The 24,090-nt window shown below is 37.4% G+C and overlaps 2 protein-coding genes and 1 long non-coding RNA gene across 4 annotated transcripts; 1 reads left to right on the top strand and 2 right to left on the bottom strand.

Annotated features, from left to right (window-relative positions):
• Positions 1–4,598: 4,598 nt before the first annotated feature.
• On the bottom strand, positions 4,599–10,447 carry LOC113067476 (small ubiquitin-related modifier 2). Its single transcript, XM_026239896.1, has 4 exons — positions 10,294–10,447; positions 9,229–9,360; positions 6,260–6,331; positions 4,599–5,209 (listed from the first exon to the last, which is right to left on the bottom strand). The coding sequence occupies exons 1-4, from the start codon at positions 10,312–10,314 to the stop codon at positions 5,147–5,149; spliced, it is 288 nt and encodes a 95-aa protein (XP_026095681.1). The 5' UTR covers positions 10,315–10,447; the 3' UTR covers positions 4,599–5,146.
• Positions 10,448–11,405: 958 nt separating this feature from the next.
• Positions 11,406–17,582, top strand: LOC113067376 (nuclear pore complex protein Nup85-like). Of its 2 annotated transcripts, none has more exons than XM_026239752.1 (18): positions 11,406–11,589; positions 11,932–12,025; positions 12,117–12,273; positions 12,354–12,424; positions 12,497–12,610; positions 12,705–12,826; positions 12,906–13,040; positions 13,282–13,404; positions 13,490–13,621; positions 14,527–14,633; positions 14,720–14,803; positions 14,978–15,043; positions 15,693–15,844; positions 15,939–16,056; positions 16,155–16,255; positions 16,913–17,064; positions 17,286–17,375; positions 17,459–17,582. In XM_026239752.1, exons 1-18 carry the CDS (start codon positions 11,557–11,559, stop codon positions 17,555–17,557), a joined length of 1,950 nt encoding a protein of 649 aa, XP_026095537.1. In that variant the 5' UTR covers positions 11,406–11,556; the 3' UTR covers positions 17,558–17,582. The 2 variants fall into 2 exon arrangements, with proteins under 2 accessions (XP_026095537.1, XP_026095538.1); XM_026239753.1 differs by having other exon boundaries at positions 11,429–11,589; positions 12,098–12,273.
• A 2,808-nt stretch (positions 17,583–20,390) lies between these two features.
• LOC113067501 (uncharacterized) lies at positions 20,391–22,304 on the bottom strand. Its single transcript, XR_003279379.1, has 3 exons — positions 22,280–22,304; positions 21,788–21,884; positions 20,391–21,468 (listed from the first exon to the last, which is right to left on the bottom strand). It is a non-coding gene; the product is annotated as an uncharacterized LOC113067501 (long non-coding RNA).
• Between the last annotated feature and the right edge of the window lie 1,786 nt (positions 22,305–24,090).

Below are 24,090 nucleotides of genomic sequence, written 5' to 3'. Positions count from 1 at the left end.
AATGTTTAAACTAAAAATCACTTATAGTCTCGATGTGCTGACAGACGAAGAGAAAAACACTGGACCGGTAAAAAAAAAAAAAACCTCACAAGAAGATCAGGGTTTTTTTTTATTTAAATGTTCATATGATACAAAAAGACAGTGTCTCAAAAATATATTATATTACTTTCTGTGAACAAGATGCTTTTTTTTTTTTTTTTTTACTATAAATTCACTATAAACTAAAATATTGCAATTTTGCACCTTTGGCACCTGTTTTTTTAATGTTCTGAGGTGACAGAGAAATTTAAGTCACAATAGATTGATTTCAAATAAATTTGATAATACAAAATTTATCTTGAGCAGCAGATCGTATATCAGATGATTTCTGAAGGATCATGTGACACTGAAAAACCGCAATTAATGATGAAGAATATTTAGATTGGAGACAGGAATAAATTACATTTTAACATGTTATTCAAACAGAAAACTATAATATTAAAACTGCAATAATATTTCCCATTTTAAGTTGGTGTTTTTTTTTACTGTATGTTTGATCAAATAAATGCAGTCCTGGTGAGAAGAGACTTTTTAAAAATATATAAAGAAATATTAATAATAAGTTATAGTAACTATGTGGGGAAGTTGTGGCCTAGTGGTTAGAGAGTTTGACTCCTAACCCCTAAGGTTGTGAGTTCGAGTCTCGGCCAGCAGTATCACAACTTTGGTGCCCTTGAATAACACCCCACTGCTCCAGGGCACCGCAGCATAAATGGCTGCCCCCTTGCTCCGCGTGGTGTGCACTTCAGATGGGTTAAATGCGCAGAGCATGAATTCTGAGTATGGGGTCACCATACTTGGCTGTATGTCACGTCACTTTCACTAGTAAACGTGTGTGTTTCATCTTAGTTGTTAAACATAAGGATGAGATCAAGGCTATGCTGGATTTAAATTAATGCAAAAGTGTTAAAATCAAAACCAAATCCAGAACTAACCAGAAGCACAATTTAAACCAGGTGTGTGTGTGTGTGTGTGTTGTACCTGGTACCTGGTGGGTTGTTCCTCCGATGCATGAGGGTCATCAGGTTCAGCAAAGATACTGGAGGCCATCTTGTTTTTGCCGCACAGGCTTCTCATCATCTGTGGCCGAAGGAAATAATGGAGGCTCCCGCCAGGGGACACAACACCCTACGAGACATGGGTCAAAAGAATGATTTCATAAAAACAATGAAACAATTAACCAGCACATATTGCATGAAGAAACAGTAGGACTTTATGATGCCATGTACCATGCAACGGTAGAGATGTGTCAACAGTAGAAATGACCGTTTTCATTGTTTACATGCGAGAACAAGGAAAGCAGCATGAAAAATTCAAAAGCACATGTCATAAATCATGAGTTTAGTCATTTATGATTGACAAACAATCATTCTACTGGTGCATTCATATAGAATTTAGCCTAGTTTAACAGTCTTCCCCCCTTCTGATAGGGTTTCATTTGCTTTTTAGTCAATGGGGTCTTACAGAAATCATATTGGTTTTACAAAATGACCTTTTAATAAAGCATTTTGCACGATCAATGAAAAAAAACATTGCAAAAATACATACATCTATGCATTTGGAAGATACTTTTTTCCAAAGTGACTTCATCAGTTCAGGCACACGCTGAAAATCGAACCGATGACCTTTACATTGCTCATATCAGTTTGAGCTACAGGAATACACTTAACCACATCTTCATTCAAATATGCACAATACTGAGAGCAAAAATATCATCATGTACATTTGTTATGGTGATATTAAGTGACTCATACAACGAAAGACTTGGGTCTTACTTCCTACCCCTAAACTGAAAGACCACACACACACACAACTGACCAGACCAGAGCTCATCTGCTCACACCAAGTGGCAGATTTCCAGTGCTGGATGGTTTTCATTCAGCACATATGTTGATTCATTAAAAAGACACGAGGGCGTGTGTGGATGAACACCGGATGAAAAAGCCGCAGACCTGTGATTTGATGCGGTCGAGGGAAGCCCTAATCAATGCTTTTGAAAAGAGCAGGGCTGATCTCAGCACCCCTCCCCTCCCTCCGTCAGCGCAGAACGAGACCAGCTGACACCCGCCGGCAGCTGTCAGGGTCGCTTCCATCTCAATGCAAACTTTATGCTCCTTTTGTCAAAGGAATCGACGGTGCGGCGATTATAAAACCAACCAGTGCCGTCTGGATGGACTGGGTTAAATAGCTAATGCCTTAACCAGACTAAAGCTTGGGATCAGATCAGGGGACTTTATTAGGGAAGCAGGCCATTCGCTCGAGACCCCACCCAAACTACATGAGAGACACATGGCATACAAAAAAAAAAAAAAAATCCCTCTTCAAGCTCAAGATGCATGCTGAAAACCTCACTAAATCACACCGAGTGACCAATAAACACGCCTGCTCTCGGCTTGACTACATTTCTGCCGTTTCACTGAGGAAACCCCAGACATGCAGGGTTTAAAGACAAAAACTGGGGGGAAATGAGAGGGTAAAGAGCTTCAAAGGAGGCGAGGGTGGCAACATGTTGCAGCAAGACCCAAAAAACCAGGATGCATTGTGTTGGGATAAACATACTAGACAATGCCACAATCCTCATTTAAAAGCAAGACCAAACCTTGTTTCTGTGCATCAGGCGGAAACAAAGCCACTGCAACATTTTTGACATGCAAATGCCTGAATGCACCTCCATCCCTCCCTTGAAAGTTACAGATGATATCATTTCTGGACACACAAACACACCCAAAAAAAAACAAAATACATAAATCAGTTAGTTTGGATCACAATGTGCTTTGGCCAGACGTGCAAACCTTCCACTGGCTGTCTGGACGAAATTCAATGCATCTGTTCCAACCCTAGTATCAGAAACCTTTTAAGGACAATGGAGTGTGTATTTTTGGGCCAGAGCTCGAGGTTACACTGAACAGTCAGATGACTGGGATTAAACTGATTGGAAAATACGAGTAGCAGAGAAAAGCATCTATTCATGAAACCAAAGCCAAACACTATGCAAATCAACTTTGAGGCAAATCACCCAGTTTGAGCCCCATTGCTTTTGCTGGGTGAAGTTTGGGCACCATCCACATCAAAACACCAGACATCACATCAAACTACATGCATACAGTGAGCCTGGAATGAATCTCGGATTATAATAAGGGGTGATGGGTCTTCCTGGCCAAGAGGATGATGATGATGATGATGATGGTGGTGGTGGCAGACAGTCTGGGTTAAACAGACCAAATGAAAACCTGAAATAAATCCATTAAATCATCACATTCAGGCTGATCAGGCTTGATATGCATTCATGTTTTGGAGGAGGAATCCATCCATCAGGCCACCACCATCATCATCATCATCATCATCATTACCTCCAGCTCTTCTTTTGTCTCGCTTTCTGATCGCAACAAACCCCTTTAAATGCATTTACCTGGAGCTGTTTTTGGCACCGGGCTCCATGCCTTGATAGTTGGTCGTCGTAGTCATGTTGGGCGGGTAACGTGCTCGCTAAACCGCGTTAGAAAGGCTTCAGCTAGACTGAATTCGCCTAAAAGTCCTTTATCCCGCATGGACTCCGCCCGGACCAGCTGAAATCCGAGCGCAGCGGAGCGGCCCTTTAGACCAGCCCACGAAGCCCCGCCCACCGGAGCGACGCGCCCTCCTGATTGGACGGAGGACAGCGGACCGTGGCGTTTGATTGGAGGATTGGTCGTCATTCAGACATTAGACTTCATCGGTTTACTGTGGTTTACTGCAAAATCATCCAGAGAGGATATACTGACTAAAACATGTTTATGCGAATATAATACTTGTTTTTTCAACGTAGTATTTTAAAATACCCTAAACAAAAACACCTATATTAATATTACAGTCATTTTATTTCATCCTATTTTTAATTAGTCGAACTATAATGGATTTTAATATGTAAAATTATATAACTATAAAATTGTATAACTATAATAATCCCTTAATTTAAGAATAATTGCTAAAATTATGCAAATTTTTAGAATTGCCAAAGCAACATGTGACCATAGACAGTATGTGACGCATGACCACCAAACGAGTCATTAAAGTTAAAATTTACTTTGAAAGCTGAATAAATAATCTTTCCATTGATGTATGGTTTATTAGGATTGGACAATATTTGGCCGAGATTACTATTTGAAAATCTACAATCTGAGGGTGCAAAAAAAAAAAGAAAAAAATCTAAATATTGAGAAAAATCTCCTTTTAAGTTGTCCAAATAAATTCTTAGCAATGCATATTACTAATCAGAAATAAAGTTTTGATATATTTATGTTAGGAAATACACCAAATATCGCCTTGGAACGTGATCTTTACTTAATATCCTAATGATTTTTTGGCATAAAAAATTTAAATCTATAATTCTGGACCCATACAATGTAGACTTGGTGCTGCTTGGTTTTGGTTTTGTGCCCCAGGGTCACATTTAAAGACTCAGACACACTGAGAGTTTGATAAAAAGAGAATATTTTATTTAACAAGAGATCAAACAATACAGATGGATGCTTGACTTGTCTGAAACATGAATTCCCTCGTTCGTACTCGAGTCAAAAACATGTTTAACACAAGTCACGCACTATACATGACCACTAAAACAAAGCAAAATAAAAAGTTTTGAAAACCAATTTGCCTGAAGGGAAAACAGAAAATCATTCTGAACTGCAGGTTTGTCTGCTTAAAGTATAGTAGAGCAGAACATTTCTTTATTATTTCTTAAAACAAAATTTCAAAAAAGCCTGTGTGTGCTCACATTCGATCCAGAACAGAAGCTGAACTCAAACACTCGGCTCTTTTCCTCAATGAGTCTTAAGGGGAAACATGTATTAGTTGGTCTGTACACAGATGACTGTCTCCACGATGGTCTAGCGATTGCTCATTCAAAGACTCAGCCTTAACATGTCAGATTTTACGCCAATTACCAATCCCAATGGAAGAATTACTGTAGCAGAAACCCTTTATGTACAAAACGAAAGTAAAACATGATGAACTGAAAACACTATACAACAGCAGTTACAGATAACCATGAGGACAGAGGTCTGTGAGAACCAGGAACAGAGAGAGAGAGGCGGAGAGAGACGGGTCGGGGTCGCTAGGGTCGTCCCATTCAGACGTGTCCTCCTGTCTGTTGCTGGAAAACATCGATTGTGTCTTCATCCTCCATCTCCAACTGCGGAGGAACAACATGAGCTCATTTATTATTCACTATTATTAATAAACACCAGCGACGTGAGGTCAGTAGAGAGTCACATGAGGACACCTCATTCAGAACTCACAGAGACTTCCTGTTGACTGTGAAATTGACACCTATCTGCTGTAATTACAGTTCACTCCTATCCCATGATGCAAGCTGCACAATGATGCTGTCAAGCCAGATTTACTCAGTGGGTGAGATGCAGTCTATTATGTTTGAAAAAAACGTGTTTTCTTGCCTAAATGTTCATCTGAGAGCGCACATTGACGCCTGCTCTTTCTAAACGAAACAGCAAAAGCTTTTAAGTCAACATAGAATGCATTTAACTTCCAATCTGAGAAATAAGAGCAGGACTTTATCATCCAGCATTTGACTGGATAATAAAGAGTGGCCCAAGATATGATTGGTTAATTTTACACATTTTTCAGTGATAATACGAACTGGATTCTGAATACTATATTATATGAATTTAATACTAGAAAAACATTAAAAGTTAAAATAATTAACTTTTTTTTTCTTATATGGCCATTAATGAAAATGATCATAAATTAAGCTGTAAAAAAAAAACAAAAAAACTAACATTCTACAAATTCATATACATATTTTATATACATTTATATTTATAATCTATATGTATATATAATAATAAAATATTAAACATAAACACACACATATATATAAACACACTTTTTCCCATGAAACTGCTTTGAAGCAATAATATATTTTAATTACAAATGACAAAACACAAATGTTTTTTTTTCATTGCAGTAATTAACAGTTGGGAAGGAAAGCATGTAATTATCATGAAACAATACAATTATGCATCATTTTCTTAATGTTTTAACAATGCCATTCAAAATTTTTAATGACCTCAATATTCACAAACAGGTTTTATGAGCTGTGCCTTTTTCTTTACAATAAATGCGTTTAACTTGTATTCGGTGTGTCTGAGAACACCTGTGAGAGTGATGTCACTATTAGAATCAGAAGTGGACACGGAATGCGAGTCTGTCAGTGATGTCATACCTGTGCGGGCGTGTCTGTCTCGTTGATTGGCTGTCCGTCGAATCGGAATCTGATCTGCCTCATGGTCAATCCCTGAAAACACAAGCACACATCCGTCCAGTGATTCTCCCTTCATTCTGCTCCACTCACAACCAGTGTGATCTCATTCTTACACTGTCAGCTTTCATTTTCGTTTTAGTAAACACTTTTGTCAATTATGTGCTTTTGACATTATTATTTTTATTATTATTATTATTTAGGCTTAATTTATTTATTTTTATTTACAGTTGAACCTGAAAATACGAAATTTTGCATTGACAACTAACAGAATTCAAGTGTTTCCTCTAATAGAAATTTTTTATTTTAGCTTTATTTTAATTTACAAAAATGTTTTAATAGTTGTTGTTGATGAGCCCTGCTGAAAACTGAATAAACATTGGATTACAAATGAAATGGACAAATTGTCTTTTTGATTAATCAATTGACAACTCCATCTCAAAGATTATTTATACACTGCTAATATTTTGGACTAACTTTTATTTCCATACTTTCATTTTCATTAGAATTTAAGTTCGATTTTAGAAACTTTTAAAATTTTGATTTTTTTTTTATTCTTACTATATAGGTTACATTTTTTATTTCAGTTTTTTTTTTTTTTTTTTTTTTTTTTACAGTTAGTAATTTTATTGCTTTGACTTTAAATCAGAATTACAAATTTTGCCTCAACAACTAACTGAAATTTATTGTTTCATCTAATATTTCTATTTTACTTTAGCTTTATCTGAATTTACAAAAATGTTTTAATAGTTTTAGTGAACAAACTCTACTGAAAGCTGAATAAATCCTGAATCCTGAATGAATGAATCAATTAGAATGGTTCTTTTTAATGACTCGACTTGCAACTCATAAGACGGTAAAATGCTAATACTGATCTGAAGATACATCCACAGCATCTAACATTTTAGCGGACGTCCGACCCCTAAAAGGGAATTCAAAGTCTGAGATAAAGACGGCTGATCAGCTGAAACCTCGTGGCTTCATATTTATTTTCCGCTGCTGAGAAGGATTTCCTGACGTCTGAATGAACATGAACCACATAAACCAGGGTCGCTTCCTTCCCCGTGCGCCTGTAAACGCAGTCCTACTTCTGCCGGCGAATCTCACAGCCCCACAATGAGATTAAACCCTCTTCCTCCTCCTCCTCCTCTGCCAGGAAAACATTTAGTGACCTAAAGATCAGGCGTGTCCTCGCGGAGCATCTTAACCTCGTGTGTTCACAGCGCTGAGGGAGCTGTTAATAAAGAATCACGAAGACTGCATGGACTCCTGATGAGATGAACAGAGTCAAACTGAGCGTCTCTTTCTCTGTCATACGTGAACTTTAGAGTCATTGTTTCAGAATACAGAAACCTTGGGCCGGACACACAGGACCATTAAGTGGACATGAGGGAGTGATAAAGAGAGCAGACGGAAGGACTGTTGAGGAAATACAGGGAATGCGCCAGTGTTTATTGATCAGACTGAAGAGCTTTTGTGCAGATGACTGTAACCGTCTGAGCACTACTGCAATCCTTCGGACACATTCACGCTCAGATTAATACAGCCTGCTTCAGTGCTTTCTCAATGACTGTGATTTATGTTATACTGACAGCGAGGTGAGGATGAGCCCGTGTGTTTCTTCATGACACGTTCTGTGCTGATTGACTTTATCAAATATCAGTGTAGAACATGTTTGGATTACAGATGCAATCGTTGTTAAATAAACAATTTAATTTCATAGCTTTTAACACAGGGCTCCTTCATTGAACGTTATGAACCCAAGCCTTGATTTCTGTGGAATTGATGGAAATGAAGTGAGCGTGTGATTAAAAACAACAAATATCTGCCAACAGACTTGGAAAAATGTACTTGATTCAAAACGTAAAACAAGTTTTCATTCCCCACTTACAGATGTTTGCAGGGGTTTTAAACAAACTTGCTTAATTTTTTTCCGATTAATTTGATTCCCATTACGTTTCAAGGATGTTTAGATATTTTTATTTACAATGTGTGAAACATTTAATGCCCACAACTTCATCAATTTAGGACTTTCTGCTCTGATTTAATACATTTTTAAGGTCTTAACTTGTGAAATTGTGAACTGAAACTCTCTAAGATCTGCAAAAACCCGGGAAAGGAGGCCAAGGAACATCTGGATCTATGAAATGCTACATGTTCAAGCTTAAGATACTAAGTGCGTGCATAAAAACATGTTTCATTATTGAGTATATCTTCAATACATGCTGCGCCACTGTTGAATTGTTTTGTGACGCGAAATTAAATAGTCTTCGAAATTAGAAATATAAAGGAAAATTACATACAAATCATACAATCTTGGCAAATGCAAATTTGAAATGCAATGCCATAAAAAAAAATAGTTTTTTGTTGTTGTTGTTTTTATGAAACGTGGACACATTTTGCTAAATTAAATCATTTAGATTTTTTTATTAAAGTAATATATAAACAGATTTTTAATGTATGTAAAGCTTACATATACGTAGATGGGTGCTGCTGTTTTTTTTTCATAAGATTGTTCTGAGATTTGCTTATTTCTTTTCTTGTGTTGTTTTTGTATGCATGAGTTGGTCTGTTGCCTTAAACACTTTTTTTGCACAAATGTCTTTTTTATATAATAATAATTGCAAATTAATTATTTAAAAAGTGCAGTTTCTGCTTAGAATTGACCAAAATGTCATTTCTAATCCCTGTTCATTATATTTCATGTTCTTCCACTGTATTTTTGCTAGTCTTTTGTTTTACCAAATTATTTCCCTTATTGTGGTTCTTCAACATGACAATGAAGAAATTACAACAGACCTCTGTTATTTTGGGCAGAAACTCTAATATGTGCAGTCAGAACTTTAAAAGCTTTGCAGATTGTGAGATTGAGACTTCATATAACACAATCTGTATGTGTGTGTGTGTGTGTGTGTGTGTGTGTGTGACCTCACCTGTCTCTCACAGTAGGCCTTCATGAGCTTGCTGAGGGGTGTGTGTCTCTTTATTTTAAACTGGACCACGGACCCGTCCTGTCCCGCCACCTTCAGATTGATGTGGTCATTGTTCTCTGTCTTTACCCCCTCCTGAGAAAACAAAGATAAAATGCACAAACATAAAAGTTCATGAGATATTACATCATTCTTCCTTGCATATTTTATGTAGCCTACATGTCTCACTTGCAACCATTACATTTAATTATTGATGGACATACTGGTCAACCACTACTCAATATCCACATAAAATACTGTATTACTCTTAATAATGGCTCAGTCATCTATAATTTATCAGTAGGAGTGCTGTTCATAGTTTGAAGATTAAAATAGAAAGTGAATTCATGTTATAATCACATGATAATAACATGAACAGGGCAAGCCAGAGGCTAACATGTGACTCTCATAGTCAGCACAGACACAACTTATATCCTCTTAACTATCTGAGGTACACAATATGTGGTCTTATGAAAAAAAAAATCATATTTTTCATAATGGATATAAATTCTTTCCAACACTAGTTCATGTCCTGATCATTGTGCATATCTCTCCAAATAAAACAGCAAATTTGTGTTTGAAAACCCACTTCAACATCAAACAGACTTCATCTTTGTGGTGGTTAGAGTTTTATTCGCATTATTGTGCACGCGCTTCACGTGATGAATGAGCATCAAACTCACATCATCAACTCAAACCAACAGAGAAGTGGTTTCCATCGGGACTTAGTAAACACATACTCCGAGCACTCGCTTTCTATCAACAAACCTCCTGAAATAAAAATCGTGTTTGACCTAATTTTCTTCTTATTTTAATTTGACCGCGTGTGTGTGCGCGCGCGGCGTGAGCTCTTCGCGCGCGTTCACACGTCTTCTTCCGGTGTTGTTTCTGAGGCGGCAGTTACAGTATTTATCCGCTACGCGCGATATTTCACATTAAAAATCAACCCGTCTGCGCACTTGCTGTTTTGGAGACCCCTCGAGCTCTAACTAAAAATAAATAATCCCTTCGTTTTGAAACGCCACTCACCTTGGGTTTCTCGTCGGCCATGGTTACTGTATTTGCGCTTCTCTACGCCGCCACACAAAGACTCCGCGGGGACGCGCACGTCCGCGCCCCCGATTATATACAGTCGCGGCGTGCGCGATCCCGCGAGGCGCGTCCGTTGCCCGCGTTCCGTCGCTATAGGCCAGAGCGGGTCACGTGGTGCCAAGCGCGGGAACAGGGAGCCGGGGAAAACATGCACGCGCATACGTGCACGTGTTTTATTGGAAAAAACAATGTTGGACCAAATATGAAGAGAAATAACACAAAATGCTGTTTATTTTGATAATGAATGTCATATATAAACAGACGCATGGCCTGGACATCCTTGAGAAGGTGTAGATTGACTGTTAATGTCTTGATTGTGAGGAACTAATGATCCAGTTCTGTTCACACTGGACTGAAGGGAAGGAAGGAAGCCATCTTGTTCTTTATGTGTCTCACAGATCAAGCTGAACGTGCCTCCGACATTATTATCAATAATTCACAAGGAGAGTGAGGAAACTACAATTAATAAGTGAAATAACTGACACGAAGATCATACTGAACCTCTTATGAGAAACATTTTACCCCACTGAGATGACGCTAGGCTTTATAAAAACACATTAGATAGTATATAAAACAGCTTAGTGTTGTCAAAAACACTGCATGTGTATTAAAATCAGTTTAGGCTTTATTTTATTTATATTAAGTGATAAAAACACGGCATATTAAAAAAAAATCAAATGTCCAATTACAAGTAAGGTAACAGTGTTATTGATATTGTTAATTACATACTTGAGCAGATTTTTTTTTTTTTTTTTCCTTAACAAACACCGATCCTAATTTTAAAATAGAACAGATTATTGAGGTCTTCGCACACGAATTTTTAAATACTACATCAGGTTGTGTCAACACTGCCTAGAAGTCTTAATTTGTATTTTTAATGGAAATATGAGTAATATGAGTGCCACGTTTGTCATTAAACACTGCTAGTAATTTTGCAACAATTAACACTTCGTAATAATAATAATAATAATAATAATATGTGAAAACCAAAAAATAAAAATAAAACACCCCTCTTATTTATACACAAGTTAACCGTGTACGTTCGTATTTTGCTCAGGCGTTCAGTGAGTCGTACTAACCGCGCAGGCAGGGGTCCTCAGACTCATGGCGGTCTGATCTGAGTTGAGTGTAGCTTAGATCATTCAGCAGGGTAACATTACACCTTCGCTATTATTCGGGTGGATCTACTGTCCGGGTGTTATGGAGGAGCTGGATGTAGAGCCCAGTACCACGGTAACTCTCTCATCTGTGCATATGAACAATATATCGATGTACGGTACAAGTATTTATATGAGGGGCATTTATAAAGTAGTTATGAGGTGTTACCATGGTATCTGAAGGTAGTATCAAGATACTGTCATTTGCATCACCGTTGCATTCAATTATTATATTTATATGCCATTATACTCCAAAGTAATACAGTAATATACAAATATTGTATTAATAAAATGGTGTGTTTGTATTACTAAAATGCATAACCAATGTGTTATATATTTATCCTCAAAATATAATTGCGTGTATATAGATATATATAGATGGATGGATATATCAGAATTAATGATGAGTATCTTGCAGCTGATTCCCGGCGTTGGATTTCATCAGAAGCACTTGGGTTTTGAATGGGGTCCTGGAGATCTGTTGGTGTATGAGACAAACTACAGACTACAAGGTATTCCCATCCACACTGGAGAGACTCTTGACTCTGGGACGAGGAGCTGAAAGCTGTCTGAACCCTCACCAGTGTTTGTGTTCCCGCTCAGGTCCGAGGTCTGCCAGCTCTCCGCTCGTTCACATAGTGAGGAGAGATGAAGACATCTGCTCTCCCATCCTGCGCAAACTCTTCAACGAGTCCCATCTCATCTTCGTGGGGCTGCAGAAACTCAAAGAGGACGTGCCCAGCAAGAACAAGAAGTCACAGTGAGTCCTGATCGTGTGGAAGCACATGCAAGCAGACACGCTTCTGTTGAACTGATCCGATCCGTCGTTGTCTCCTGCAGGTTTGTGAGCGTCAGTAAGAACTACAGGTCTGTGATCCGAGCGTGTATGGAGGAGCTGCAGCAGAACGCAGGTAAACGCTCACATCACACGCGAGGAAGAGGATGCTTTTGATCGGCTGATCACGTTTGCCTTCTCTTTTCAGTTTCAACTCGAGAGGGTCCGTTAGCGTCACAGTATGGAGATCAGGTCTCTATTCTCTTGGCGATCGAGCTCATATGGAACTTGTGTGAGGTTCTGTTCATCGACGCAGCGCCAGGTAGAGACGTCTAAAACCGTCAGACACCTAGATTCCAGCAGGACACACTTTATCCATGTTTTCCTGATTTCTTGATGTTGTTGTGATGTTTCAGCCGGATCTCTGCTGCTCCTCCTGCTGGATTGGGTGCGTCTGCACAAGTCGGACGTGGACACGAGAGCAAGAGAGGTGTTACAGAGCGAAAGCCCTGCCCTGCATCAGTCCTACTGGGATGTGGTATGAAACGTGTGACCTCTGACCTCCAGAACATCTGAACATCATCATCATCTGTGTCCTTACATGGGTTTGTGTGCAGGTGATCAGTTTGGTCCTGCAGGGCCGTACGGATGAAGCCCGTCAGGTGCTGTCCAAACAGGCGTCTCTGCGGGCCGAGAGCAGCTCTGTGTTCAAACGCATGGACGGCCTGTTACAGAGCATGCCCATCTTTAACGTACGTGCATCTCACACGCTTTTCCTAAACTTGTTAAGAATGTGTTGTATTTGACCCCAAAATCAGAAGAAAACATATGGGTATTGTTAGATTTCAGTGTATATTTACAATTAAGCACATCTAAATTCTCAATACTGCAATGCCAAAAAATGCATAAAAAAACAATATTACACTACTAAAACATCGTCACTGTACATGTTGCTAAAATATTTGAATTCTGCATGTATGTTTGTGTGTGCAGCCCGCAGGAACTCAAACGCTGACTGAGTTTGATGTCAAGTGGAGACACTGGCACGAGGAGTGTGACCGCTGTCTACAAGACAACACCTTCGCTAGCAGCCGTCAGCTGGAGACCATCTGCAAGGTGAAGAGCGGCGACCTCAGATGAGCTGTGAGTCTGCGGAGAGCGCGTGATCCTGACTCTGTCTGTCTCTGTGTGTCTCTGTCAGATCCTGGTGGGTGATGAGGACACGTTACTGGAGCAGAAAGAGCTGCTGAGCACCTGGTATCACTTCCTGGTCACACGGCTGCTCTTCACTCACCCGACAATCAAACCGCCCGACCTGCACTACTACGCACAAGTACATACAGCCAGTTATATATCAGGGTCACTAAGAAACTGCCCTAGTGTTTTACAAATAATTTAAATTGGTTATTTTTGTAGATTTTTCTTTTTGTTTTTAATTTTAGAACATCCAGTTAAACTAAATGATGTCAAATATTATTTATGTATTTATTATATTTTTTTACTATTTACTGTTTTATTTTATTTTAGATAGTTTGCTTTAATATTTTTAATTAGTGTCTTTTTTTTCTTTTTAATGTTTAATTTTTAGATTTAAAAAAAATATATATATATTTTTTATTTTTTATTATTTCTTTCAGTTTATTTCATTTTAATATTAATTTATTTGAATGGTTTCAATTTTTAGTAGTTTTGATGCATGTTTGTCATTTTTAATGATTTATATTATTTGTCTATAGTTTTCTTCTATTTGTCTGTAGTTTTTTTATTGCTTTTTATTATTGTTTATTTATTTTGGTTTATTATGGTTGATTTATTATATTAAGTTAAAATGTAAAGAAAATTATAAACGTCGCCTTGACATCTAGCTGAAATAAAATGTATAAAATGTTTTAATTTATATTTCAGCTACATTTTTAAAACTTTGAATTATTTGATATATAATATAATTAAATGAAATTTAGACATTTTGCTTGGACAACTAGCTAATTAAAATTGTATTTTTATTGTGTTTTAATTTACTTTTGTCATTATTATTATTATTATTATTATTATGGTTTTAGTTTAAGCTAACGATAATAACCCATCATGCATCACAAGTAAAGCTGCCTGATATCATACGCACAGCTGACAATTAGTCATGATATCTGAACTTGATTTGATAGATTCCACTGTGAATAAAGCTATAAACCCCAGCTGTCCAGCTCCATGTATCATACTGAGCTTGTGTTGGTGTTGCAGTCGAGCATGAACATGTTTCTGGGTCCACGGGCGTCTCCGGAGCCTCTGGACATCATCCTGCTGTCAGCCTTTGAGTTCGACCTGCATCAGGTGATCAAAGACTGCAGGTGTGTTAACTCTCTCAGTGCAGACACACATTCATCAGACGCCTGTGAATCCTCCAAACTAACACAGATGTGTGATGTTTCTGCAGCATTGCGCTCAACAACTGGTGGTTCGTGGCTCATCTGACGGATCTGCTGGATCACTGCAAACTCCTGCAGTCACACAACCTCCAGTGCGTATCTCACGTCAGATCTGACAGACACTTATAATGTCACATTTTAGTGTTTTAGGACCATTTTCCATTCATATATGTAAATGAACTAAACCTCCAGAGTCACGTGGCTCTTTGAGAAGGTTTTGGTTGGTGTGATGCTCATAACTCCCTTCTGGTTTTGTGTTTTTGTAGTTTTGGGTCTAATCTGCGTGAGTTTCTGGTTTTGGAGTATGCCTCGGGACTCTTCACGCATCACAGGTGATTGAAAACCATTCTTTATCTCTGCAGACTAAAGTGTTCAATTCTAATGAAAACAAGTCTAGATCACACTTTACCCTTAAAGAAAAATAAGAGATTATATTTTACCAAAAAAATACAATAATAATAATTACACATATATTAGTATCAAGTTATATAGTAACTTTCATGACAGCAAATTTCCTCATCATTGTAAAGCATTATTCTATTTATATTTATAAAATAATGATTATAATTTATATTTAAAATATTACGTTTGTATACAATTATTAATTAATATATTGAGTAATATGTTAATATTCAATTATTTTTTTACATTTCATAATTGTGGATATATTTAATATATAATTAACATATATTATTTAATTTATATTAATACAAATGTATGTATAATTTAACTTAATTATTAAATATAATTTATAACATAATAGTTTAAATTATTGTATTAATTTAAATTGTTACTTTGTATTTTGTGTATTATATTTATTTTTAATTATTATTATTTTTTTTTTTTCATTTACTATAATTATTTTTTTAATACGACTCACATATTCTTGACTCTAAGTGAATCTTGATTTAACCAAACTGGTTCAATAATGAAGTGTTCAGAAGAATGTATATATCATATGTGTGTGTGTGTGTGTGTTAGTCTGTGGCAGCTGGCGGTGGATTATTTCGATCACTGTCCTGAGTTCGGTCGTGTGTATCTGGAGCTGCAGATCGAGAGAGTCCCGCTCGACACCGAACGCAAGGCCATTAAAGTCCTGCGGATCTGTGAGGACCGACAGATGAGTGAACAGGGTGAGTGACCTTTCAGACTTCAACAGACTTGAGCAGCGAGATAACCGAGGACTACGAGACCGATGCAGTAAGAGTGGATCTGTGTGTGTTTCAGTGCGCAGTATCTGTAAGATCATGGCTAAAAGAGCTCTGAGGAACAACAGACTGGGATCTGCTCTGTCCTGGAGCATCAGAGCCAAAGACGCTGCGTTCGCTACTCTCATCTCCGAGAGGTTACACACTGTCTGTCTATCTGGCTGTCTGTGCCAACATCTAGAAGTTATAATATTGGCCTTTCTCCTAAATCATGCTTTTTGTTTGTTTTCCACAGGTTTCTTCAGGATTACAGTAACAAAGGCTCTTTCACAGATCTGGATTTGTTGGATAATCTGGGTCCCGCCATGCTGCTCAGTGACAGACTGACGTTTTTAGGTACAATATGAGAGAGCGATGCCATTTATGAGATTTATCCTGAGCACAAGATCCTCTGTAATTCAGCGTTTGTCGTATTTCAGTCTGCCGTTCATTCTGAGATCCGCTGTACACTGCTTTCGTTCAGCTTTCCTGCGCAACTGTGATCGATTCCTCAACCACAAACATAAGAAAAAAACGTGCTTCTGTTTCATGTAATAACTTGCTTATCAAATATTAAAATTAACTAAAGCTAGCCAGTCATTGTTTTTGGTAAATGCACATTCAGTTTGGAGTTCACTGCAAAAAAAACATAAAAAAGGCTTATCTTACTTAGTATTTTTGTATTGTTTATAGTCAAATTATTTGAAAGTTCTTCCAGGATACAAGACTTAAGTGTCTTGCGTCTTTGTGCTAATCTATTAAATGCATCTTGATTTAAATATATAAATTTTTTATATATATTTTGACTAGAAACGAGACAAAAATATTAATATACACTTTTTTTGGTGCAGTGTTCAGTTTCAATCCATCCAGTCAGTTCCCAAATGATACAAACTGGTTGTCTTTTCTAATATACTGTTTCATTTTAAAAGGTCACATGTGTAAAAAATGATTTCTAATGCAATTTCAACCATGCCTTTTGACCATGAGATGCATGACTGTGTGTGTTTACAGGAAAGTACCGTGAGTTTCACAGGCTTTACGGTGAGAAGCGTTTCTCCGAGGCGGCCAGACTCCTTCTCTCCCTCATGACGGCAAAGATCGCTCCACGCAGTCTGTGGATGACGCTGCTGACCGATGCGCTGCCTCTGCTGGAGCAGAAAGAGGTCAAGACGGACAACTCAGGCTTTACAGTCACACTTTACCTCATTCACACCACCAATAAATATTTATCTACAGAACTGAAGCATTTTAAGCAGATTGATTTAGATGAAAAGGCTTTTAAGATCATTACCGTCATCAAGTAACATTGGGTAGTGTGTACGATTGCATTAGTATTTCATTAGTGGTGTTTTGTTTGAAAGGCTCTCTCTGTTTGCATGTAAAGGTGATCTTCTCAGTGGATCAGACGTATGAGCTCATGTCCTGTCTGGAGGAGCTGAACTTAGACAGCAAAGACTCAAACCAGACAGACCAGGTACAAACCATCTCGAACATCCAAGAGAAGCTTATTATGTTCAGTTGTGATTGAGGTTAAGTTGTTTTTCCTCTGTGTTTCAGGATGAAGATATCGAGTCCACGAAGACGGAGCTCCTGAGACTCGCTCTGGCCCGTAACCTCGCAATGGCCATCGTCAAAGAGGGAACAATAGAAACATAAATACATCTGAGCATCCAAACAATCACTTACGGCTGTTTTCTTATTTGTGTCCTGTACATTATTCAAAAACCTGAAAAAAAAGTTACTTCTTTTATTAAACATTTTCCAGTATTTGCACAAAAAAAACAAGTTTGTCTTCCAAATTTATTTTGTCTTATAAAAGGTCTTATCAGGGAAATCTTCATTGTTCATGCTCTTTTGCGTTAGAATTTGAGGTACAGCAACTAAATAGTTAACTTTAATAGTAACCTTAAATGTTAACTGTAAGAATCATGCAGGGATGCACAAGTATCATAAACCAAACACTTAACTGTTTTTGGTCCAAGATATGGAATGCCAAGACTGCATAGTTAGAAATAAATTAATAAATATACAAAGAAAAGTAAAAAAAAAAAATGTATAATTTTAATTTCTTGTATATTCTTTTCCAAATATATTTATTCACATTTATGTATTTATTAACCCATGTATTTATTTCTACATTTCTTTGTCCGTAGAGTAATGAGGAGGGCAGGATTAACCTTAGGAATAGAGTGGGCGAACTATGACCTCACTTTGTAGGCATAAAGGCAGCTTCCCATAGGCTTTTGGATTATTTGAAAAAAAACAAAAAAAAGAAAAAGATCTGTGTTCAACCATAGTTCATGAAACTTACATGTTTTGTACATCTATAATAATCTTCATAAAGTAATATCACTTTTATGAATTGAATGTAAATTCATTTTAATCCACGCTACATTAACCTTTTCATATAAACTGGTATAGACACAATATTATGTAATCGTGAATAAATTAAATAATCATAACTAAAGGACATAGGAGAGCACCCCACCCAGCAAAAACTAGTTGAGAAGACGTCATTGGCAGACTTCTGAACAACGTTAAAATGAAGTCGTCTATAAAAAGACGTCCAAATGTGGTTGTAAAGTTAAAGTTGAAAATACGTCTTTTCAGGCCTTATTACAACCGTCAATTATCTTTCATATTCATAATTAATAAAAATGAGAAAATTCACAATCGTATATCGACACATTTATTGACATTAAATACATCTTTCATGTAAACCATAAAAAAAGCTACTTTCTTGATCACATCTTAAGCCTCATTCGATTAAACAGACCAAGTAATATTGTGAAATATAACTACAGAAATAATTGTTTTCTATGTGGATGGATTGTAAAATGTAATTTATCCCTGTAAACTGTATTTCCAGCATCATTCTTCCAGTCTTCAGTGTAACGTGATCTTCAGAAATCATTCTAATATACTGATTTGCAGCTCAAGTAATATTTATTGATTATTATCAATGTTTGAAACAATTGTGCTGCCCAATATTTTGTGGAAACCATGAAATGTATCAGTATTTTTTTAACATACCTTGCAAAAGAGCAGCATTAGATTTTTATTGGTCATTACTGTAACATCAAATGAATCCGTTTTTCTGTATAAACATAATTTTTCAGGACAATAAATCTTTAAAATATAAAAAAATTGAAACAATGAGCAATTATAACCACATTACAACAACCAAAAATGTAAATTATGTCATTAATTACTTACCCTAATGCTGCTCCAAACCCATAAGACCCTTTTGTGCAGAACACAAATTAAGATTATTATTTTTTTATTTTTTTTTTAAGATGCCGTGTGTACACAAAAAACAACAACATTAAAAAAAATGTATTCAGAAATTATGTTTCCTCAATGGGGATGGCCAGCTCTCACACCAACGCAACACTGATGCATCATGGTGCTCTCGTGAATGTGTTATTTTATAAATAAATAAATTATTTCTGAGATTTCATTAAGAAGTTCTGAGTTTGTGATTCAAAGATGAACAAAAGTCTGGCTTGAAGGTGAGTGAGGAAAATCTTTGGTTTAACTACACATTAGGTAAATGGGTTCCCACAGGGGAACCAGTAGACGTCCCAATTCTGGATTAATGAGCCACGGCATATGTTTGCACTTTGAATACTTCAGCCTCGCTGTTTTTTCTCCAGCATCTAAAGTGAGAAAGAAAACAATAACTAAAATGTAAATGTAAAAAAAATAATAATAATAATACAAAAACAATGGTTGTCCAAAATGTACAAATTAAAGTGTACTCATTCTTCATGAGGGATTATTAACTAATCAGTATGTCAGGGGTTGTCAGCTCTGGCCCTTAAGGTGAGACTTCGTTCTCTGCAGGACAAAAGTGGGCGTTTATGACTTTGAGACTTTCAAACTGGTGGGTGTTTCTAAATCATGCAATCAAAATGATCCCCCTTACCTAACCCCACCCCTAAATCTAACGTCACTATGAAGCCAGCCAATCAAGTATCATGGTCTAAAAACACCCTGATCTGGTAACCCCCATTACTTTCCTGCAGAGACCTATACTTGCTTAAGGTCCACTGTCATGCAGAGGTTACGTCTCAATCAGCTTCACAGTTCGCTAAGTTGTGAATTTATATATTATTGAAAAACCGTATGGGACACGGGTGCTGGCACTGGCAGCCGTGAGAGACTGGCGAGCTGGGCAACGTGCAAAACAAGGAGATAAATACAGAAAAATCCAGCTAAGCAGCTAAGCAGCAATCCCCAACTAAACAACCATAGGGAATGAAGTGAAGTGACATTCAGCCAAGTATGGTGACCCATACTCAGAATTTGTGCTCTGCATTTAACCCATCCGAAATGCACACACACAGAGCAGTGAACACACACACACACTGTGAGCACACACCCAGAGCAGTGGGCAGCCATTTATGCTGCGGCGCCCGGGGAGCAGTTGGGGGTTCGATGCCTTGCTCAAGGGCACCTAAGTCGTGGTATTGAAGGTGGAGAGAGAACTGTACATGCACTCCCCCCACCCACAATTCCTGCCGGCACGGGACTAGAACCCACAACCCCTCGATTGGGAGTCCAACCCTCTAACCATTAGGCCACGACTTCCCAATGTAGAGAAAGACGTCTGATGCTCGTGAGGATCTTGGAATAATCTGTTGAAGAATGGGGGGGGAATAAATAGGAGAGTTCATTTAGGGAGAAGGGGGAACAGGTGTAAAAGGAATAATCACGAAGACTAGAGTAAATTAGGAACAGCTGAAGGAGATTAATAGAGCAAAGGGAAAAGTGTGTGCGTAATAGGAAAGTGGGTGAGTGTGTGATAAAGAGAGGGAGAAAGAGAAAGAAGTCAGGATCATGACAGAAGACCATGATGACGGCTCTCTGAACCACACAGCCCTGAACAAGAGCAGGAGAACAAATGCAGGACAATCTGACTGCTGCTGTGTCTGCTCCAAACATCTGTGTGCCTGCTCTCCATGAGCACCACTACCTGGAAAACATTTACACAGAGTTTACAAGTACACGCATTGATTTATTACTTTTGTAGTGTGCTAAAACACTGAACTGGCTCAAAACCACCAGTATGTCCTTGAGCAAGGCTCTTTTCTCCAGGTTGATCAGGGGATTGTAGGCCCCTGTAATAAGAGCACTGCCAATCACTTTGGATAAAAGCTCCATCACATTTTTTGATGATGGTTTTGAAGCTTCTGAAAGTCAGCCTTCATTATATAAACAAAAACCAGCAGAACAAACTTTACCAAAATCAAATCCTCAGTGTCTTTTGGTCTTTCTCTTGATGCTCTCACTGCTCTGGGGTCACTGAGGATGAAGACACCAGAGCAGCATCTGGTCCTGATGAGACAGTAAGAGCTGGAGCGTCTCATCTGTGTCTCTGGACCATTTCAAGGATGATGCTGTGGTCTTCTCCATGCTCAGTGCACACATCAGTATCAACACATTTTCATATCCTACAAAAATACACACACACCCACAATACAAAAAGTCATTACATTATTATTTTGTTTCAGGTTTTCCCTTTTTTCACCTTTCCTTGCAGGTCCTGCTCCAAAACAAAAGATCTGCAGCAAATGCACAGAAAACAAGAATAAGGAATGAGCTGTAAACGTTGTTTGAAATTACATTAATTAAAATAAACATTTCTTCATCAGTCACTCTTCACCAGATAAACACACACACGTGTCTCATCTGTCCCTGTAACATCCAGACAAGAGTCAAGTGTCTGTGATTTATCTGTGATATATACTGCATTTATATGTTGAGTTAGTAACTGATGTAACTCGCTTTTTATCCAACACAAATGTTCTTTAAATTATCAATATTGCAAATGGACAAATAAAATAGATAACTTATGTAGATTTGTTTGTTTACATGACTTACACTCATCTATAGCAGTGTTGACACACACACACATCACTCAGACACCCGTTTCATGTCTGTTAGATGTGCTCATCTGCAATACTAATCAAACATTATCCTGTCAGATGATAAATGTTATTTAGTATTAGTCTTCAAGATGTATATATGGTTTATGTAAATCCACTTTTGAGTCTTGTACTGTTAGTGGAGTGTGGAGTTCCCGTTAGTTATGCATTATAAAACGCGTTTTTACAGCAAAATCACAAATATGCTGTATTATGTAAGTAACAGTCTGGGTTTAGATCATAGACTGTATAAAAACAGGTTTAGATTAAGCCTGGTTTACGCCATAGTTTAATTAACCTTGTCTGTGAAACAGGAGGATAGCGTCTTTACATCTTTTGCTTATATATTGATTACTTTATACCTTAGTTTAATAGATTGAAAATCAATACCACTTAATGAAAATGTCTTATACACTTCAATTTAAACTATTTCGGGAAACAAACTCACTGTTGTCTCTCAATGCAAGCGGCCATATTGCCAACAACATCTCGTTTTGACATCTCGCGTGGTTCTTCTTCTTCTTCTTCTTCTTCTTCTTCTTCTTCTTCTTCTTGTACTTATAATGACAGTGGCAACTAACGTTTAAGATGCATATCCGCCCCCTACTGTGCTGGAGTGTGGACCAGAAATGTATACTTATTATTAACCCCCCCCCCCCCCCCCTCTTTCCCCCCCCTTCCTCAACAAAATATAAAACATTTAGGAAACCAATGAATAAATTAATACAATAAACCCCAAGCAGTTAAATTATTTTCATTAAAACGGGTTCTTTCAAAAAAGTAAACAAAGCTTTATATATATGATCTCCAACTTTAAATAGGTTTTTATGAACATCATTTTATTTCCATATTTCTTTAATTCATCTCTTAATTTTATCCTTTGATTTTCATATTTGACACATTGGATAATTGCTGATTCTTCTTCTATTCCACACTCACACATACCTGATGAATGTTTTTTCAATAAATGCAATGTTTTATTCAACCCAGTATGCCCCAATCTCAACCTCGAAATAATTATATGTTCTCTTGTGTGTCTACCTATTGATTTCATTCTCCCTACCAGTTTTTTTATATTGTATAAGTGACGTCCCTTCTTCCCTTCTTCTCGCGTGGTCCGTGTGAACTGGACAACTTCAAATTACTTCCCTGTCTTCCAGTCGGCCTCCGGACTCTGCCCCTTACCTGGACCCTTGTTTCCTGAACTCTGCCCCACCTACATGAACCCCACAGCACAACGAGGACACCAGATCCTGGTTTATTTTGGTCACTCTTCCCTTTTGGACACTTATTTCCATGTTTTGGTTTATTTTCTGTTAATAAAAGCCTCTCTGAGTCCTGACACCACACCCACTGTGTGTCTCGTTTGTTCCTCCCGAAGAGAACTGATGCCCTGCTTTAACACAGACCTGATATCCCACAATGCTGAAGACCACTATAAACCTCCAGAAATAGTCAGTTGCATTCGGAACAGACACCCCTGCTAAAAAATAAATAAAATAAAAAATAAATTAAAAAAACCTTCCACCGGCAAATACCATTACTAACTATTAAAACCAGTAAAAATGGTTTCCAGTAGTGTGTTTTGGGACATATTTCGAATTAAACAGGATTTAGATGTTTTAACGAGCCACCAGCAGAAGGTGACCAATTAGCAAAGACCAACAGGGACCCATTACAGTTTACATTAGAACCCATAGGCCTATTAGTCCCATTTATAACCAGTAAAACCATTACAAAGTCTGATAGTTTTTGTTGTTGTTGTTTTTTTTTTCAGCAGGGGCATTAAAGGTGCACTCAAAAAACTACATTTAGGGCTTATGTAACTGACTACGGGTGACCGTACCAGTGTGTTTTATTTTTTTCTTAAGGTATTGAGGTAAAAAGGAATTATTTAATTCATCTATAGTTTGGAGAATGATACATTCTGCAACTTAAACATTTTTTAGCTTTGGTACAATTGCATAACACAATAGATTTCCAAATATAATAATTTTTAATCACTTACAGAGAAAAAAGTTATCTTCCTCCCGCAAGCCTGGTATTTAACTGAATCAAGTGAACTGTCTTAACTGACTAAATCTAGTACGTTAATTAAGTTAAATTATTCTAATAGACATTCTATTTATGCAAACAAAACTCAATCCTTTTTTTATTATTGTGATAAAAGTGTATTAATGAAAAACATTCAGTGAACAATGCATTCACTGAGTATGACATGTATGAGAAGGTTTAACATGCATGGCAAGTTTTAAGAAA

The sequence above is a fragment of the Carassius auratus genome, linkage group LG28B, assembly GCF_003368295.1.
Source record: "Carassius auratus strain Wakin linkage group LG28B, ASM336829v1, whole genome shotgun sequence".
Classification (NCBI taxonomy): domain Eukaryota; kingdom Metazoa; phylum Chordata; class Actinopteri; order Cypriniformes; family Cyprinidae; genus Carassius; species Carassius auratus.
This window is presented reverse-complemented; position numbering and strand designations above follow the sequence as displayed.

What these genes read in the sequence shown, in the direction of transcription:
- LOC113067476 (XM_026239896.1), bottom strand. Translation starts at nt 10,314, where the DNA reads ATGGCCGACGAGAAACCCAAG. An exon ending in TGGCCGACGAGAAACCCAAG is followed by an intron (nt 9,361 to 10,293) that starts GTGAGTGGCGTT and finishes TTGTTTTCTCAG; the next exon opens with GAGGGGGTAAAGACAGAGAA. An exon ending in AGGCCTACTGTGAGAGACAG is followed by an intron (nt 6,332 to 9,228) that starts GTGAGGTCACAC and finishes TTGTGTTTTCAG; the next exon opens with GGATTGACCATGAGGCAGAT.
- LOC113067376 (XM_026239752.1), top strand. Translation starts at nt 11,557, where the DNA reads ATGGAGGAGCTGGATGTAGAGCCCAGTACCACG. An exon ending in AGCTGGAGACCATCTGCAAG is followed by an intron (nt 13,405 to 13,489) that starts GTGAAGAGCGGC and finishes TGTCTCTGTCAG; the next exon opens with ATCCTGGTGGGTGATGAGGA. An exon ending in ACTCAAACCAGACAGACCAG is followed by an intron (nt 17,376 to 17,458) that starts GTACAAACCATC and finishes TCTGTGTTTCAG; the next exon opens with GATGAAGATATCGAGTCCAC.